At 43.2% G+C, this 21,034-nt stretch overlaps 1 protein-coding gene across 1 annotated transcript in view; it reads left to right on the forward strand.

The window, feature by feature from the left end:
* The first annotated feature begins 1,463 nt into the window (after positions 1-1,463).
* The window catches only part of lcor (ligand dependent nuclear receptor corepressor), an 81,758-nt gene continuing 62,187 nt past the window's right edge, over positions 1,464-21,034 (forward strand). The window contains exon 1 of the mRNA XM_078282717.1: positions 1,464-1,560. Within this exon, the coding sequence (XP_078138843.1) occupies positions 1,464-1,560 (97 nt within the window). The remainder of the gene's footprint in view (positions 1,561-21,034) is intronic.

A 21,034-nucleotide genomic window follows, 5' to 3' on the forward strand; every position in this document is an offset into this window, starting at 1 on the left:
TCTTCCTATTGGCTGCGCCTCCCGTGTCCATCCCTCCATGGGAGACATCTTTGTAAAGGGCAGCGCTCTGCCCGGAGTTCAACGACTTAATTAGCCGGAGTGCTCCTCTGTTAAAGCGTTTGCCCTTGCCTTTTATGTGCTGCCCACCGTCTCTGTAGGATTATAAAACGGCACCGAGGTCCCTCTTAATGATATTATGTCATTTCATGTATCAATTTGGTGATTAGGCCTACGTTTTGGCGAGTTTTATGGAACTTGATTTACGCTTCTCCCAATGCGCAAAAACAGCTGCATGGTGGGTGAGGTTTTGTCAAATGAGATGATATGGATTCAAAGCCAATAAGGCAAAGTAAAGCGCTTAATCTCCTTTTATTCAGCAAATAGCTTAAAAAACAAGGTGACCCCCCCAGCAACATAAATAAAACTAAAGTCCTCCGAACTGATTTAATTTCTCTGGGGGGGAAACGGGACCAGCACCAGCTTCAGTAAGCCATGACCAAAATTTTAATTCCAATGGAGCTAGTCTAAAAACTGAACAATTATCGTATAACAATAATAAAATAATATTTTGATGAAATATTGCTGACCACAAGTGACCACAGATATTAATGGTTCATTGTAACAAAATCTGAAAAATTAAATTGAAGATTAGGTCAAATTCAGAAGTGTTGTAGGCCATGGAAAACACAGTGGACAGGTGCAGCAGATGGGTTCAAATAGCTGAACAATTAAGCGTTTACTTTAATTAATTAGTAAGGGAACCTAGTCCCTAATTAAAAAGAGAACTTAATCCGACAAGAAATAAAAAATATTAGGCCTACAGAAACATTATGGTGAAACCATAAGAGATAAAAAAAAAAAAAAAAAAATGTTTCTGCTTTCCACAGACTCGCTGTGAGTCCTACAGGAATATTTAGGGAATTTTTCACAGTCTCACTCGGGTCATATCAAAAAGCTCTAGGCCCTTATTTTCATGTCATTATACTCCAGATATTTCTGATATCAATGCCTTTTTGTAGCCTTCATAACCTAGCCTGTAGTTTATTTACTACTGCGATAGTCTGTACTGGCTGTAGGCGCTGTAACGCATCTATTAATTTAAACAATGCAGTGTCTTATGCGCATTTAAAATCCCCGGCGCACCCGTGCCCTTTGACACACATAGCTTTAAGCCATGGCAAATTTGGAGCAGAGGCGCCCTATGCTACCCTTCAACATTAAAACACACAAACATCCCATCAAACGACCAATGACAGCACATCCTCAAGCCGAGATGCTGGAGGGAGCGGGGGGGGGGGCGTTTTTGGTGGGTGGGACAAATGAGCGCTATAGAAAGGGGGATGCTGCAGCCCCGTCCCCTTCATATCTCACTCCACCCAGCCCTAGAATAAAAACCACCGGTGACGTGCGCGCAGGGAAGCACCCAGCAGTATGTGCGCGCCCACGGGAGGGGCCGATAGAAAATGGCGAGTCTGTGCAAAAGGCAGCAATGCACGATAGAGAGGCGCGGCTTTCGGCAGGAACTTGACTCTTGGAGGCACAAACTCATTCACTGTGTAGGTAAGCTCGTTTGGCATTGTATGTGTGTCTGTATGGGGGGTCGGGCGGCCGGAGAGCCCCGGCGTGCGTGTGTGTGTGTTTCGTTTTTTGGAGTGTAAATAGCAGATTCCGGGGCTGTTATGTCCAGGGAAAACCTATAGGCTTTCGGTGAAGCTGTCATTTTTTGTTACGCACGGCTGTTGCCTGGCGCTGCCCGCCTCCCACCGGACATATCCAAAAATATTCAGCTGTAAGTTTTTGGGATCATGTTGGGCATGTCGCCAGGTGTTTCAGCTCCACACTCTGTGTTTATCACCTGTCTGCTTGTTTCGTGGTGTTTTATTCAGAGTATCCACGGTCCCGAGCCGCGGGGTATTTTTTATACATTATTCCATTGCTGTTTATTTATTGTAAGCAGGGCATGTCACGTGTGCAGATGGAGCTGCGCCTCAGCCAATCGGCTGCCCCGCCGGCCCGTGCCCGTGTGCGCGCCACCGTGTTAGTTTTTGGTGGGGGAGGGCGGCGCGCGCTCACCGTCTCCAAACATTACGCCGGGGCTTTTGGGCGCTGCGCGCTCCCCCTCTGCTGCCCTGGAAATCGGCATTTGGGAGCGCGCATTGCTGCATTGGGGGAAATGTCAGTGGAAATAATTTTGTATTTTAGGGGGAAGGTGGGGGGTGACGGGGAGAAATGACTCGGTGCTCACCGGTGAACCGGGCTGGGACTTGTTGAAACGGCGCGCTTGGATGCGATTCTAACAGATGATGGAAACTCTGCGACTGAGATTTGTTCAGCGCAGTTCGCATTAAGAGATATTTATGTTTTTAATGTTCATGACAGGACAGACAGACTCCATCTGCTTATGCAGGGGCGAAGCATGGTGCAGCAAGCATGCCACACATTTGTCAATCTGTGTTTTATTTGAGAATTGATCAAATCCAGTTCATAACCTTTCTCAGCCTTTTGCCATTAGTTCATGTCCGCAGTTATTTTGGATTTTCTCATCCATACGTCTCTCTCTCCCCCTCCCCCTCCTCCCCCCATCCTCCATTTCTGGTATATTTCATTAGCTCTGTTTAATCCGGTTAGATCGCCCTATCCGATGTTATGGTGAGATTATCATCCACTCTTCGCCTCTGATCTCCTAACCTCTCCGGGTTTCCTCGGTTTCAACCCCGCTCCTAATCTGGCTTTTATCGGCGGAAAGCGCCGCAGACCCGTCGGGAGAGACGGGATGTTGCGGCTCCACTTGTTTTTGGATGCATTTCTCCGTCCAGATGTTGCGCGTTGACCTGTCACCTACTTAACCATCCGGCCGCTTCATAATATCTCACGTGTCCTGTTTCTGGGCTACATCGGATTTTTAGTGAGAAATCATTAGAATCGGGGATGTAGTGGTAAATAAATAGGTGTGTAATCTATGACCTCCCGATGGTGATCAGCATAAGGAACCACAGCCACCAGTGTAAACACAAATCAATTATTCTGCTATTCCTCCTTTACTTCATGTCTTACATCAGTTTGACTTGACTTACTATGATGTACACATGCATTTATCTAGGAATTAAGGTTTGTGTCAGTCTAAAAACGCACGTACACTCAATTCCACAAATAAAACATGTGATTAAACTGAGTTAATGTGGGTTTATCCTCCACTACATAATAATAACACAGGCTTCTTTTTGTCCTGCTTTTGCCTACATTGTTGTGTATTATCTAATTAGTGTTGTTTTAATGCATTAATAGGCCACTAGGGTAGTGTTATTAGTGATAGGGGCTGATGTTGATCCTTCCCTAAAAGCTTAACTTAGGCTACAAAACGGGGAGACACATTTTCAAGGGTTGTTGTAATGAAAAACAACTGTAGTTAACCTATAATAAACTTAAGGATGTTATTCAGATATCACAGTAAAACTAAAAGTCCCTATATGAATATTACAGTGATATATACAGTAGCCTATATAGATGACAAAATATGAACGTTATCATAAGGTTATCATAAACTCACTATATTATAAACTATAAGTCCCTATAGTAACCTAATGTTATACTGATACTATAGGAGATAAAAATACCATGAAGTATTAAGGTCACTAGCACATAACTCTCTATATATAGGGACATTGTATAGTGTTTGTGTCAATATATCAGTCAACACATCTATTTTTCTTAGACGGGGTAGTGTGTGTGTGTGTGTGTGTGTGTGCATGGACTTAGGCTATGCTTTAGTTAGGCATATTTGCTCAAGCCCAGTTTCTGCTTGTTGACACTCATTGGTTTGTTCTGCATGACGAGCAGCAGTGGAACACAGCAGCGGTTATCAATGCTCAGATTAAAATCCCACGCACTTATTGTTTGAAGGCTAATCGGCTTTAAAGCTGTGAAACACTGGAACGTCTGAAAATATTTGTTTCCCTCTGGCCAGCTTCAAAAATACTATGTAACCATGTGCTGGGGAAAAATCATTCAACTTCATTAATCAATATCTCTAAAGTATTGAGGATCCAGTTTGTAAAAGTGTTATCATTTCTTCAACCAGGCACTTAATTACTGTCCTTAAGCTGTTTTTAATTTAGTGCTTGTTTTAATTTTGTGTCATCAATCATTTTGTAAGAGTAGGTGTCACTTTTGTCAAATGGCAGATATCTCATTTTGGATCGAAGCTCTTTAACTGAACTTGTTTTTTCCAGCTAAAACCTGAAAAAGACACGTGCCAACTTATACATTTGTTATTAAAACTCTTCATCTGACCATGGACAACTTTAATCCAGAATGCAAAACAACAACTGACACTTAAACCACATGACTAAAAGTAAAACACATTATGCAGGTGCCATATTCAGACCTTTGTTGTCATCAGTGTTTTTGAAACACTGCCTAATGAACGTCAGGTAGCAACATTTTCCCAAGCTGGAGAAGCCTGCACTGTATATACAGATGTGGAAGGAAGGAAGCAGCCTTAACTCGTCTCATCTGATACTGCAGGAGGCTCTCGGTGTATTTGCCCTGTGCCGTATCGACAGTGAAGCGCACACCACAGAAAGGTTAACATTATTAGTTGGTAGCAATTATAGGCCAACTGCTGATTCCTTTGGCACATAGAGTAGGTAACGGAGTATGACTAATTTGATTGCTAAAGGGTTGTCTCTGTTAGAGAGAGAGAGAGAGAGAGAGAGAGAGAGGTGTGAGTCTTGCTGGCAGATTGGAGTTTTAGTTATAGAAACATTTGTCTGAGGTAGAAATAATCTCATTGGTTGAGCTAAACATTAATGGGCGGAGCCAAATAACCACATATTCGGAGCGCAAGTTAGCTAACTGGCAGACTTGAATTAAAAGAAGGAACTCTGGTCAAAATGTAAATAAAAAATATAAATGGTAATGACTTCTTTTTCATTAATTCATGACTGACAACTTATTCATGATGTTGGAAGATCAGCAGCTAGCTAACTAGCTAACCTAGATAACTTAGTATGGATAGATTGTGTTTCTTCAGTTAGCAGCAGAGCGCTAGGCTTCATAATATTAGCTTCCTCCTCTCTTACCTCTTCTTCTTCTTACCTCTTGTCTTTTTCACTGAGCTTCAGTTGAATGTTACTTAACCAGAAAAACTGATTCTTTGTCTCCGTCCACTGAGGTTTAACTCAACCAATCAGATTATTTCTGCCTCAGAGAAATGAAACCAAATCTGCATCTTAGTGCCAGAGGTTGCATCAACTACACTAGAACTACCCCCTCCCCCCCTCCACCCCCCCAAACACACACACACACACACACACACACACACCACCATGGCTGGTCCTTCAGTAATGGACAGATGGACACCCCGAGAAATCTGCCTGCTACTTTCGCTTCATGGGCTTTTTGAAAAGAAAAACAAAATGTGGCACATTTAACAGGGTGGTGGTTGGGCGGGGTGCCCTCTATACCTCCTCGGCACACACTCACTCACTCACACACACACACACACACACAACCTGCCACTCAGGCAGTGTGGCAGCGATCCACCCATTTGACCAGACCGGGTGCCAACACCGTAAATCCCTGCATCCTCTCCAAGACACACACACACACACACACACACCCCACCCCCAAGACTGTAGTCTGTGTACAGCTATCTTGGGGGACGACCATGCCAACCAGGGGCCCCGTGGGAGGCAGGTTTCTCTGTTTGGGGGATGGGGTGGTGGGTGGGGGGTTTGACTGCAATCTGTGGTAAAGGAAAATACGCAACTGGCACTGGCTAAATGTCGACAGAAGGTGTGTGTGTGTGTGTGTGTGTGTGTGTGTGTAAACCTTTATTTATTTACCTTTATTTAAGTGGACTGCAGCTCCTGCTCTTTTCCAGCATCACCCTGCCTCGTATATCCAGTCCCACACGTTCACACTGGGAGCTTCCCAGTACAACCACAGTATTCTACTGGTGGCCACTGAGCAGCTCCACTGCAGCAGTTGGGGGTTCAGTGCCTTGCTCAAGGGCAGCTGGGTGCTGGGTGTGGAGGGAGGGGAGAGCGTTCCTCGTTCACTTCCCAAACTGGTGACGTTCCAGTTCACCAGTTCTGCTTCTTCTCCCTCCAGGCCGTTCCCAAAGTAACGCATCGCAAAAAATAAAGCAGGAAGTTCGGCCTGCGCGTGAATTTCTAATTTTGTGTAGAGAAAGTAGTTAAACATTTCAGAAAATAATCCTTTTTATCCAGGCGTGAAAGGAGCAGAGTGTGACAGCTTTAACAGAACTAAACTGTTCTGTGTCTCCGGAGAGGAAGGCAGCTGACTTCCTAAACACGCTGCTTTTTTTTGTGTGTTGTTCTTTTTTTCTTTCATACACAGTCACACTTTGTTTTAAGTGTGTGTTTTTTTTTGCCACTGTTTTTTTTTGCCTTTTTCTTCCACTGGGAACTGTCAGGTTCATCTCTAAACAGTAATGGGAAACATGTAGCTGTTAATTATTGTTTGTGAGGCTTGGAACGTCTCCAAGAGAGCGATTATTATTATTATAACTGAGACACGTGTGAGCGTCTTGGAAAACTGACAGGAGGCTGGGAAGCTTCTCGGCTTCTGATGAGTTGAAGATAGCGAGGCTGGCTGCTCCGAGGAAAACAGGCTTTCAGTCGGGAGGGAAAAGTCATCAAAGGCACTTCAACACACAGCAGGTTAAAAAGCCTTCATTCTGTTTGGCTGTTCAGTATGAATAGTTAAAATCTGTGGCCTGTGTGTTTCGGCCCCAAGTTCACTATCAGTCAACACTGAATGTTCTCTGTTTTTCATTCTCTCAAAGCCATTTTGATCTAAAGGCTTCTGCTTAAATGCTTGAAATGTGTTTCTAAGACAAATATAAATAGTGAAGTTGATCCTATGTATGAATTTCTTTCCAAAGCCTTTTGTCTTTCCATCAAGGCAAAGGGCGGCTACTTTAAAGAATCTAAAATATAAGATAGTTTTGATTTGTTTAACACTTTTTTGGTCGCTGCATAAATCCATTTGTGTTATTTCATAGATTTGATGTCTTTACTGTTATTCTAAAATGTGGAAAATAGCAAAAATATAGAAAAATGTGGTGTGTCCAAACGTTTGACTGGTAGTGTATGCAAAGTGATACGCAAACACACACACCAACAAAAATATAAGCAAAAGAATTGTTTTAATATGGCTGAGATGCCACTATTCGCCAAATATGAATTGTGGAAATGAAAATTGTGATATTTGTTTATACCATAGACTGTAAGTAATGGTTTATACAGGGTTAATTGTGCAGTTGAAGTTCTGCTATGAAATCTACCTGAACTTTGGGCAAAGAAGCAAGTCGCTCTCTCTCTTTCTCTCTCTCTATCTCTCTCTCTTTCTTTCTGTCTCTCTTTCTCTCTCTCTCTCTCTCTCTCTCTCTCTCTCTCTCTCTCTCTCCCTCCATGCCCATCCTAGTGATCAAAGTCCCTCATTTCCTTAAAACTAAACTTTGTACAGAGCGTCCCTGAAACCCAAAATTTATGTAAGCGTTCCCTGTGTGTGTGTGTGTGTGTGTGTGTGTGTGTGTGCGCTTGAGTTCCTTTTGTTATGTGAGCTGCCTGACCTCCTCAGTACAGTTCTGTGGACACCGGGGCCATGTGGGCTTATGCACTGTTTCAAGTGTGTTTGGAGTAGACACACACACACACACACACTCTCTCACACACACACACACACACACACACACGCTGCCGGTGAGAGGTGTCAAGGCCTTGCTTGTGAAACAGGAATGTTTGCTCGTACCCGCCTTGAGATCCACAGCAAATTCCTCCCAGTTCTTCAATAATGGCTGCTTTTGTGTGGAAGGTCATATTTGAGCAAGAATTGGCTTTCAGTGTATTTGATCAATGGCATAGAGGAGGCTGTCTTTGTGTGTGTGTGTGTGTGTGTGTGTGTGTGTGTGTGTGTGTGTGTGTGTGTGTGATCAATAGAGTAAAGGCTAAGGTGCTCGCAGTGTTACCAGAGCGTCATGTTCACCCCTCTGCTGTCTTTGGAGAAACACACACATATATACATAGACACACATATGCATATTCACATAGACACGTACACACACTCTCAGATACACACATTCACATGCACACAGACACATAGACACACATACACACACTCAGACCCCCTTCACACACACATAAACACATGCATGTACATGCAGGCATGCAGACGCAAACATGCACACACACATTCACGTGGACACACACACTCATGCACACATAGATGCACACACACATTAGAAACACACATGCACACATATACATACATACACATCAACAAATGCACTTAGACACACACATTCACATACTGTTGACACATACACACATATACAAATTGACATACATGCATACACACACAGATCCACACACATACAGGCATGCAGACACACACACACACACACACACACACAAATACAAGGTGGAGTTGGTGCTGAAACTCATTTGGAAAGCAGGATCTCACTCTCTAATCTTCGCCTTTCTCCTTAATGGCAATCCGCTATTTAAAGTCACGTGTTTGTAATTCGGACTGTCATTAACAATTAATTATTACTAAGTACCAGCTGAGTATTACTGAACAAGAGGGACCGGCTAATAAGATAATAAAGGAATTGAACAGTCAGTTAAGCAGCATTAAAGCTATTATTGTTCTGACTTAAAGGGGCAGTCCGTGAAGCGACTGCACAGGTCTACTCCAAATCTTTAAAGGAATATTCCGCAACGCTTTCATACCATATAATAGTGATTGAACCAATAGCCAGTTCATGAAAGTTTTGTACTTTATGTACTTTTTAACCCCGTATGTCTCAGTCCCAGTGTGACCGAGACAAATCCCAGTACATTTACTGCACATGGCAAATTAAATGACTCTCATTCTGATAATGGTTTCATTGTTGTGAAGCAAAAGAAATGGAGGACTGGTAATGTGTCGTCAGAAAACAGATTTTTCTACAATAAGACCCAGAAATTCTTTGGAGGCTGTTTCTGGATTTGCATAATACTCACTGCTTTGCTTCCTCATTCACAGACGATGTGAATGGGAGAGGGAGTGATCAATCTGACTGTTCATCTTATCTCGCTCTTCAGTAAAATGTGTAGAATTACCGAAGCCTTCTGTGGCTTCTGTGGTGTAATTTTTCCAGCTGGATAATTTTTACCGTTGGCTGATCCTGTAGCTTTCCATAATTTATTTGCATTTTCTTAAAACACTGATACGCTGCAAAACTGCGTGTTGCAGCTTTATGTGCTTATGGGAGTGTGCTGCCAACTGCCGTTAGCATTGTAGCATTGTATGTGTATGTATGTGTGTGTGTGTTTGTAGTAGCGATAGTAATAATGATAATAATGATATATCTATGTCTGTTTTAAAATCTGCAAAGTGTTTCTTTTGTGTTTATTTTTTGAACTTAAAAAAAGGAAAAAAGACAAAAACAATAGTAAAATACAGTATATGTCTGTCAGGAATAATAAATAAAATGTTGTAAAATAAAAAAAATGTATTAAAAAAAGGATATAAAAATTGGGAAACATTCAAATGTCAACATGAAGTTGGCAAAATCAAAAAAAGTAAAAGTGTAGTGTGTTTGTGTGTATGTGTGTGCGTGTGTGTGTGTGTGTGTGTGTGTGTGTGCGTGCGGTGGGGGGGGGTTAATCTGTGCATGTTTGTTTAAAGACGGCGTACCCGCTGGGCATGGCAGCACGCCAGGCCACTGCTGTTACCCACAGGTGCACCCTGGGAAATGCAGTTCCTCAAAGAGAGACAGATGGGGAAGTTGGAACAATAAAAAGAGAGAAAGGAGAGAGAGAGAGAGAGAGAGAGAGAGAGAGAGAGAGAAAGGAGAGACAGAGAGATAGAGAGAGAGAGAGAAGGTAAACATTCCTTTAGCAAAGTATGGTGCATTTATACAACAACCCTGGGAGGGCAGGTGACAGATGATGTTTGCACAACAAATGCCATGGAAACAATGGGCAATTATTTGCAATTCAAAGACTGAATGGGACTTCATTATGAGTTGGCCTTGGATGTAAGAATGCACATGGAGACGCAGGTAAACTCCCAGCTGCCTGACAGTCAGTCAAGTCGCGGTTTATACGTATGATGTGCAATTTATCACACCGAGTGGATTTCCAGTGAATCTGCATTATGTTGTTGAAGAGTTTGATTTGTAGATGAGGCAAAGAAAAGCTTCCTGGAACGTCATTAATCAGTCATAACTCAAAATACAGGCCTATTTTACTGCTGTGTTGACGTGTTACAAATCTACACCCTGTGCAGCCTCAACACCTTCATAAAACTCATGTTTAGCCATCACATGCTGTCCGCCCTTGAATCAAAAGCTCAGACAATAAATTTCAGAGCGTAAAGAATGCCTCCAATCCTATAAATCCCCATGTAAACAAAGCCAGCAGTGGGATAAGGTACAACAGTGTTTTTTTAACAGGGAGTACTATGCCAAAATTACATATTTGGTCTTTAATAGTGGAGTGCTTTAACAATTTTAAAGAGGAGTAAGCAGTCACAGGTTGGATCTTGTGTGTCTCGTCAGAGAGGATCTGCTGAATGGCTAAAATGTTCATTTTTAAATCGGAACAAAGTGTGACAGGACTGGAAGAGCAAGGCAGGATTTGAACCTTTGTACTCACTTCATGCACGCCGACCAGCTTTTATCACTGCACTCCAAACCTTTTGTTCAAGCTTGTTCGGTCTTCCTCTGCCTAACATTGACAGAGCGAGAGAGAGAGAAGTGAGAGAGAAGAGAGAAGAGAGAGAGAGAGAACACACACGCACTCTCACTTTCCCTTTAATTTCATTGTCTGCGTCAGTTTGCATCGGCTCATTTTATTCATATTTCTTTGCATATTTTGCAGCCGATATGTTTCTATGCACCTGCGCAGTTTACAGTCTCTTTCTGTGTTTTATCATGTTTGCATGTGCAAATAAACGGAACTCCGGCTGACCGAGCGACGATACAAACCCTTGCGCCTTCCTCTCTGTGTCCATGTCGGCTGGTTTCTGTCCCTGTCATTGGAGCTCATTCAGTTTTCTCCTGCCGAGCATCCCGTCAAGAGCTGCTGTATCCACTGACCACATTCGACAGCACAACAACCGCAGTGTGTCTGGGCGATGACAGCATCGCTTTAAAAGCACACAGCAGCCATTGTGTGAGGAGAGGAACATAATATCGTCCTCCCCGCTCCGTTCTAGAGCCACGCTGCTGGGATCTGACTCACGCCACCGGAGGAGAGCTGGACTTCTTGTCATTCTTCACATTTGAAAGAGAAACAGTGGGGGACAGAGCCTTCTCCTATAGGCCGCCTCTCTCTGGAACAAGCTGCTTGGCTTTGTCAGGGAATCACAGGCGTGGACAGAGAGCTGAAGTCCCACCGGCAGAACACAGTTAGACAATGGTGATTTACCATAGAGGGAAACTAAAAAATGTGTATCTTTTATGAGCAAACAACGACACAACCTCACTCCCAAAACAATGCTGTTTTAATTTTTAATTTTTATTCCCAAACTTACATTATGTAGCAGACGCCTTTGTCCAAGCAACTTACAATAAGTACATTTTGTCAACAGCAGTCAAACCAACCGTATATCTCAGTCTTCATCAACGCTTTTGCTTCAACTCCAATTCAAATTTAAAATGATAATTTTTCATCTTCCTTTTAAAGTTTTGGTTGTAAATGATTTTAGATGCAGGGACTACAGACGCCGTACCTCAGGCTTTAGTGAACTGACGCCTCTGCAGGGAAGCAGATCCACTTTCAGTATTCGCATCCGGACTCAAGCCATTTACTCAGCGCTGCCTGCAGCCTACCTTAACTCCCACCTTGCCAGCCATTCCTTTTCCTTTGTTTGCTGCCCTGCAGTCTGTCATTCACTTAGTTTCCTGCAGACTGCTCGATGCTTTCATAGTTGCTCACGTGCGTGGGCGTGCACAGGCACACACATTTCTTGCCCTGTTCCTGGGAGTTTGTGATGCACCTGTTGCATCACTTGTTTTTTATTCTCTGTTTGTGCCCTTTGTTTTCTGCTAATCTCTTTGTGACAAACCTGTTAAAAGCGCTGTAAGACTGAGCCTGTCTTGGCTCGGTGGAGACGTGGGGAGCGGTTGGCTGGTCGGTAGCCTCAGTTTACTGCGGCACCATCTTTTGTGTTCTCAAGAGTCTTCACCTTGAGGTAATGGAGAGACAGCGGCACACATCACCTCCCCCTGCCTCAAGACCCACAGTGGCTCCTCATTTTGAATCCTCTATTTGTGCAGATAACGAGAAATCACAGCTGCTGCTTCCTGTTTCACTGAATGAATGTTTCTCTGTTGGCTCACCAGTGAACAGAGTGCTAAATGGTCTTAAAGGTGCTACGGGACATCAAGAAATTGTTACCACATTCATTTTGAGACATTCTTATAATTGCTGTAAACCAACAAGATCATCACAAAGACATAGACTGTCGTGAAGCCTGTCAGCCTGTACCAGCCTCTCCTCCTTTCATTGTTTCTCCACCTGGTCAGATGTGGCTGGATATCTGCTGGATTGCTTTATGGCACAAAACAAGAAGAAGGCGCTGTTCTTCCAATGCAGTTCCATTATTCTAACTGCATATTGGCTGTTATCAATGGCTGTTATTGATTTTCATTGTTCTTCTTGCTCTTCAAAACAAATGCAGAGCGACACCAGGGAGGGGGAGGGCTGGCGAGTAGCAACATCCTCTTTCTGACAGGAAGCAAAGGGGTTTATGGGAAATGTGGTCTTCATTTTTAAGAAAGACATAAATTCTACATGTAGCACCTTTTTAAAGAGGCGTTAAGTAATTTATGAGTTTTATCGATCTCTATTGGCAGCCAGTAGGAATTGTGACAACATCGACAGCTCTCTGTAACAGCTTACGGTGGCCTGTGATGGACAGAAATCTAAAAATCACATTTTCACAATAGAGTAATCTAGCTAGAGATCGATCAGAGAAATGTGTCACGATACAAAGTGATACTGCTTTGGCATTAGCTTCTTTAGCTTGAGAACAAAATGTGTTGCGAGGGGAGGGGTCCTTCAGTCATTGGTATTGATTATGGACGGGACAACTTACCAAATTCAATATATCGCAATGCAAAAATGCGACAATACGTATCGCGGGGCAGAAAAATGAATCGCCATATCCGCTCCATTTTACTCTCCATCCAAATTATATTATTTGCACTTTGTAATGACATTTTTAAATTGTTGTTTTACATTCTGGCAAGGTAGTGCCAGCGCTAGAAAGATTTGTGGCTCAGAAATGTGCTCAGAAACATATTTCCGCACATAACTTTTATTTATTACATTGTATCGTGGTTGTGAACCCCATATCGCGTATCGAATCGTATCGTGGGATAAGCACATCGTCCCATCACTACTGATCAACAACCCACGCAGATATATATTACGGTCATTCTGTGCTATGGGGCAGTAAAAATCTTCCTGAATGCACCTTTAAGCTCACTGGCTACCTCTTGGCTGCCTCTTTGGCTTACACGCTATACAGTATTGGAGCAACAAATACTACACACACATGCATCCAAACACACACAGACCCAGGCAGAGTAAGTGGAGGTGACAGGGCCAACTGTGTCTCTCGGGGGATGGGGGGTGTGTGTGTGTGTGTGTGTGTGTGTGGGGTGGGGGTTGTGTGTGTGGTTGGCTGTGTCACCCTCGGTTAGGTGTCAAACCCGCCAGGCTGCACATTCAAATAAAAGTGAAGGTCAAGCAACGAAGCCGGCGCTCGGCTCCGTCCCCTCCGTCAGCATCAGGACAAATGTCACTTTATTTTTATCTCCTCGTCTCCCTGCTGCCCCCTTTTCCCCCTCTCCTCTCTCCTCTTCTTCTCTCTCCTCTTCTTTCCTCTTCATTTCTCCTCTCCTACCTCCTCCTCCCTCCTTTTCCCTCTCTCCTCATACTCCTCCACCGTATCGTCTCTCTCTCTCTCCTCTTCATTCCTGCTCTTAGCTTTTCTCTCTCTCCTTCTCGTCTCCTCTTTCCTTGTTTTCATTCCACTTCTCCCCTCTCTTCATTCGTCTTCTCTTTCACTTTTCACTCTCACTTCATCTCATTTCTGTTTTCTTTTCTTCCGATCTTCTCTTTTCTCTTCCCCTCCCATCATTTCTCTTCTCTTCCCTTTCCTGTTCTTCTTCTCTTTCCTTCCCTGTTCTCCTCTTCATCTCTTTCTTCTCTTCTAGTCTCTTCTTGTCTCTTCTCTTCGCTTCTTTTCTTCTCTCCTCTTCTCTTCCAGTCTTTCCTCTTCTTCCCTTTTTTCATCTCTTCTCTTGTCTTCTTTCCTCTTCACCTCTTCTCTTCTATGCTTCTCTCTTCCTTTCCTTCTCTCCTTCTCTCTCCCTTCTATCTCTCCCTTTTTTTTCCAGACACAATTTATTGCCAGAAAAAAAAAAAAAAAAAAGAGAAATGTGGCTCCTTATCTTGTGACCGTGTGTCTTCACTGATCGTCTTGTTCTGTAAATGTCCATGCTGTATTTCATCATCCTTTAGTGTTTTTCGGGAGGCCCATAGTGTCATGCAGTGTCATCACAGGCCCTACTTTTTTGGAGGGAGGAATAAATTAGTCGTCATGAGTCCACAGCTCGCCAGGGATTTATTTGTTTATTTTTTCATTCCCCCTTCTGTCAAGAGGCACTTTGATTCTGCAACTTTTTATTCCGGGAGAATTTTCCAACACCCACCCTTACATGTGCATGTGTATGTACACACACAACACACACACACACGCACGCACACACACACATGCGTTGAAGTGGCAGCTGTAGACATTTTCGTCTCAGACTTAATTGAGGCGTAGGCAGCTCGCTTTTTTTCACTCCTTATTTCCTCTCTGTTGGACGCTCTGGAGAGACTCGTTTTCAGATCTGCTGTTACCTACTCTTTCTTCTTCTTCTTCTCCTTCTTCTCCTTCTTCTTCTTCTTAGTATTATTATAATTATCGTTATTTGTTACTCTTACCGTGCAAATGTCGTGTTATGGTGGTCAGATTGTGGAAATGTTAAGGCTCTCTATCTTAGAAGGCGCATAACCTCAGAATGCTATGCGCGATGCTTTGAACACACACACACACACACACACACACACTATCTGTGTGTGCATGTCATGTGATTATTTGGGTTGACAGTAGGGCTGCACCATACTGACAAAAAATAATCGAACTGCAATTTGTTTTTGTTCAATATTGTAATTGCGAGATAAATTGTGTTACACGTGGCCCGAACCTTTTCTAAGTAATTGGTTTTTCAGCGCTTAAAAAAAATGTTCAGGAGAAGCTTAGTGAGAAGCTCAGTGTGAGTGAAATGAAAGATTTTCTCTGACATGCGACTTTGATTTGCTTGCCTTAGGCCTACTCACCAAGCTGTCTGAAACACCTTTGCCTCTGATTTAAAAAAAAAAAAAAAAAAAGTGCAGCCTTTTGCAATTTGGAAATTTCAGAAGTCAATATTGCAGTTTTGACAAAACAATGAAAGTATTCTACCGCACACTGAAAGGTCAGAACCACAGGGACAAAACTCCTGTGAACTGTCCTGTAAGACAGGAGCGCTAGGACAAAAAAAAGCCAATAGAGGAGTTTCAGGTGAAGTGACACACCCTCTGGCGGCCATATTGGAGGTTTGCTCTTGGAAAACTACAGCTGATTGCATTTCTTAGCATATAGCTTGGCCGTCTCAATAGAATTAAGTAGAATTAAGTAGTGTGCTAGTCTAAATGTTACAGGGTTGAGTGTGTGATGCAGGTCTGTCACCGGGGTTTTCAAGTCGTCTCCTCCAATCACAGATGTTCGTTGAATTAGGCCCACCACACCTCCAGACGGCTGATTTCAGGTGTAATAATAATTTCTAAACTTGCTGTTGATTTTGAAAACCACAAGAAGAAGAAGAAGCTAAATGTGACAGCTGACACAGCCGGCTTGGAACAGCAGATCAGAAACTAAATTGTATCTGCAAGCCTTACTCTTCTTAACTTTCATCCTAGCCCAAATTATGTTATTATTTAATTTATTCAGCAACCTTTTGGTACAAGGTGCCGTCCCCCTGCAGTCTTCCCCCACCTCCCACCCATTTCGATGCCCTAATAATTACCTCCATTGCCATAGTGAAAGCTAGAGGGGAGATTGTGCACCCTGCCATGATGCCTATCTCCAGATGCTGTAGTAAACTCCGCTTGTGAAGCGCATCTGAATAACTTGAACGTACGCCGACCAGATTAATAATTCATAATAATTGTTGCATTCGAAAATCGAATCCTCCTACAATAAGTTATGTGGCACGGAGCCAAAAGCGTTAGCGAGGTCCAAAAATTCAACATGGAGATCTCTTTTCTCCTGCTTGGCTGATTGAATCTGGTGCCAAATCATGCTTCTGTGCTCTAAGCAGCCAGAAAAAACAAGATGTTCCAGCTTTTTGCACTGTTGTGTCAGTTAACTGTCAGTTAACCTGCTGCTCTCTAGGTATCTTGGCAACCTCTGCACCACTAGAGAAAGTCTTCCTTTCTACATTAAGGAGGCAAACAGGCAGAAATTGAGTAATATCCACTGAATCTTTCTCTTTGGGAATGGAAATCCCTCCTGCTCTGTTCCATCTTCTAGGAATAAACTGTTTCTTCCATGCTAACTTCATCAGCTTCCACAAGAATCTCAACACGTCTGGTGTGTTTTTATATAACCGGTAAGAGACTCCATTCAGCCCCTGGGGCCGACGAAGCCCTTGCTTCATCTTTCCTCGTTCTTTGTTGTTTTTTTTATTTATTTCTTAAGATTTTCTTCTCTCTTCAAGGCTGCCAACCGTTTCTCTGCTGCTTCCTCAGCTGCCTCCTTTCTTGGATGAGTGTGCCAGTCTCCTGCTATCGTCTCCACTTAGTTTTATTTTCTTATGAACTCCAAACCTTTCTACCCTATGATCATTTATTTTCTCTAGCTTTTTCTGGACTGTTTCTTTAAGCCTATCAAGCACCCTTAGATCTACAATTCCATTATTACTGAGATCTTTATAATAAATCTAAGATACAGTATATTATATATCAATAGTATATCTTTATATATATCTATATCTATCAATGGAACATTTTAATATATCATATCAACATAGGCTGTTGCAGAATAAGAACTAGAAGGGCACTCGGAGAGCGCAGTCCTCCGCCAAGGTTCGTGCTATTATTGCTTGTTCGTGAGTTGGATCTGGATCCGCTCCAAAATTTAATGGGTTCTTCCTTGGCCCATGCTGCACCCTTCCACTAAGTTTCATGAAAATCGGGCCAGTAGTTTTTCCGTAATCCTGCTAACAGACAAACAAACAGACAAACAAACAAACGGCACCGAAAACATAACCTCCTTGGCGGAGGTAATAAACAGAATGAAATTGTCCAACGCTTTTTAGAAAACATTCCATAAAACCCCTTGAATAGACCGTCAAAAATACTGAAAAAATACAAAATACTGCTCATTATAGAAATGCTTCAGGCTCCTCTGTGTTCTGTCTGTCTGTCTGGATGAAGTGTCGGGGGAGATGTTGAGGTTTTTGTGACTAACTGTGCAGTCGGTGTTAAAGTGATAATACTCCATTTGAGTTAGTCTCCATCTTTGCTGCTCAGCCTCATCACTGTGGTGTTTCTGCACTGCTCTTCCCACAGATCACCTGTCAATCAAACAGTGTGGGCGGAGCTTGGATTTTCTGTTGATGCAGTTTGAGTTTCTCTTTTCTCTGTCTGTTCAGCCATGGTGGCTATCACTGCTCATGCTAACTACCCAGTTCTTCTTCTTCTGTTTATTCCAAACAAACCGGAAACGTAAAACGCATCACTTCCTGTACGGCAGAGGATTTTTCCCAGGAAAGAGCTACCAGACACCGGCTGCTCAGAATAGACACTGGAGAAGATTTATGAACTGGATAGAGGTTGGATCACTGATGGGTTAGATCAATCGGTGATAGATGCAAAATGCACATTTATTTACATGAAAATGTTGCAGATTATTACTTGAACTGTGCCATATTGTCTTGTAGTTTAGGATGCAGTCATGTGCGCCTAACATTCTGTGTAAGGTGTGTTGCTGCATATCAGCGGCTCTTTGGACTGTCCACCTTTGGACTGTGCAGACAAATTGGGCAGGCCGGCTTTTAGGGAAGGGTTCAAGGATACAGCTATAAACACACCGAGAAGGCTGACTTGTGTGAGTGTGTGTGTGTGTGTGTGTGTGTGTGTGTGAATATGAGTATCTACTGCCATCCACAGTGCTGTCGAGCTGTAGGCGGAGCTCCAACATTCCTCCATATTAGAGCTAATATCATCTAATATTAATGCCATCAGAAAGCTCCTCTGCTGCTGTGTCAATATTGAAATCTTCTGTTAGAGCTGCACTCCCTCCAGCCCCCCCCCCCCTATTTTCTCTCTTTCTTCCTCTCTCTCCGTTTCCATATCTACAGTATATCTCTTTCTTCCTCTCTCTCCCTGTTTCCATATCTACAGTATATCTTTCTTTCTCACTCTCTTTCTGTGTTTTTGTCTCCCTCCCTCCTTCTCTCTCTTTTTACTGTCTCTCACCCCCCCCACCCCTCCACACACACACACACACACACACACACACACACATTGCCAAACTAAGAGACCTAGGTAGACCTTTGATTTGCAAAAAGGGAAATATTTATGACCAGTTGTTAAAGCTCTCCAAGGTACTGTGTGTGTGTGTGTGGCCACTGCTGGCCAACGGTGACATATAGATATCTCCATTTGAAGACCTCCTCTGCTCCTGCGCTCCACTCTGCCTGCCATGGGCTATCTGTGTGTGTGTGTGTGTGTGTGTGTGTGTGTGTGCGTACGTACGTATGTGTATGCAAGTAAGATGACTTAAAAGCAGCCATATGGTCATATCTGTGTGTGTGCGTGTGCATTTGTGTGTGCATGCACAAGCTTATACGTCTATATGTTGGCGTTTATGTCTAAGTGTGTGTGCGCTGATGTGTATGTGTGCTTTTATGTGTGTGTGTGTGTGTGTGTGTGTGTGCAGTTATGTGTGTGTGTGAGTGCGTCACGTGGTTGCCCCCTATTAAACACACTCCAGCACTTAGCCCTGACTCCAAAATGGCTTCAGATCTCAGGCTCTCAACATGGGGTGTTCCTTTAATGCCATTTTGTGTGTGTGTGTGTGTGTGTGTGTGTGTGTGTGTGTGTGTGTGTTGGGAGAGGGTGGAGGTTTCAGAGGAATTTTCAGATATCTCTCTCTCTCTCTTTCTCTCTCTCCCTCTCTCTCTCTCTTTGCTCTCCCATGTTTTCGAGGAAATATTTTTCCGCTCGGCTGCCTGCTCTCTGCGCTCACAGGTCTGTTTTCCCAGCATGTCAACATCTGCAGCAGGATGTGTTTCGCTGCTCCGGAGCCTCGTAGAGAGCCAGTCGGAACCGGTGCCGCTTCTGTTTCTTACCCACAATGCTGTGCAACATGAGTGATGGAAAAATAAGTCAGCCGCACAAAACAACAACAATGTGACGCTGAACTCCATATGAACTGATTGCAGCGTTCTGAGATTGTTATGTAGCGTGTTTTTAACTTTACTTATGGGGCAGTTAGGAAGCAAAAATCCATTCAGTGTTATTTGCATGAACGACAAAATTAGTTACCGAACTACATTACCCAGCAGGCTTTTAGCTAGCTGGAATGTTCCATCTCCTGCAAAGCGAATAAGCTGCGGTAGCTAGCTAGCTAGCTGCAGCTTCACAGGCTGCAATGAAAAAAAAAGTCCCAAACTGCATCTCATATTCTATGTTGTTGTTCTCCAAGTCTTTTCTGTACGTTTCTACGCCCTAAAACAACAGAAATGTGCAAATTGTCTAAAAGCTTGTGCTGCGTAGAGAGTCGAGAGGAGAATCTCAACACCATTTGCTTTGGTTTGCTTTGTTCAGTTGCAGAAGACATGCTACTTTGCGGTCAATGGAAAATCGCGTTAGCCACTTAGCTGCTAGTCAACCACAGGAAGGCTTCGGCTCCCTATTGGTCAGGCTGTCTCTGCCTATATATCCATCCAACTGTCAAGTGAATTTTAAGCAAACTTTTGAAATGGCGTGAAAAATAAATGAAATGTGAATTGGGGGCCTTTCCATCAGCTGGTTTGAAGCGAATAAATAGACTTCCATCCACGAGAAAAAACAAAGAGTCTTTCAATATTAGATTAGGCAAGTTGATTGTGCAAGTTGGTGTTCTTTAGTGTCGGCTAATGTTGCCCATATTTCATGGTTTCGAAAATAAAGAAATGCACGTGGTGATATTGTAATGCACCAACTAATAGCAATATACAACCACAATGGAGACGTGAACATGGGAAAGTCTGCACTGTGATATTTTTGGCAGGTTGCGGTGAAGAGAAACCGGCTTCTTTACTGACACAGAAAATTGTGTGTAAATCTTAAAAATACATGGATGCCCCAATAGCGTGGAAAGCGGGTTTCTGGATGAAGGGCGTTTTGTTTGGGGCGAGCCGGGCGCTTTCGTTCTGCCTGTGGACGCTGACTGAGTTGACCGGATCATGTGACACACGGAGGCACAAAAATACCCTCTCATGTCCCAGGACTAACCAATGAAGACAGCCACACACACACACACACACATACACACACGCTTATACATAAGTAGAGTTTAGCTTATTATTCACTCTTGCGATCCATGACATTGCAGTATTTTGTCTCTGCAGTTGTTGTCCCAGCTCAGTCCTGCCATTATAAATAGTTGATGTGTTTCAGCCTCTGGACTGACCATGTGAGCGTTCATACAGAACTGAGGTTGGCTTCTGATCTCTGAAAGCGGCCGACATCAAAAATTCCTATCTGGAAGCCCCGAAGGCTCGCAGTTCACATCTTGACTCGGGGCTTTGATCACAGTGTTTTTGAACATGTTAATTATGGGAACATCTACATGCTGGAAGAGTAGCCTTGCTGGACCAGTAATAAGCTTTTGGGATTTTTTCTTTCATTCCAGCATGACTTTAAAGGGG

This window comes from Centroberyx gerrardi, chromosome 3, assembly GCF_048128805.1.
Source record: "Centroberyx gerrardi isolate f3 chromosome 3, fCenGer3.hap1.cur.20231027, whole genome shotgun sequence".
In the NCBI taxonomy this organism is placed as follows: Eukaryota; Metazoa; Chordata; class Actinopteri; order Beryciformes; family Berycidae; genus Centroberyx; species Centroberyx gerrardi.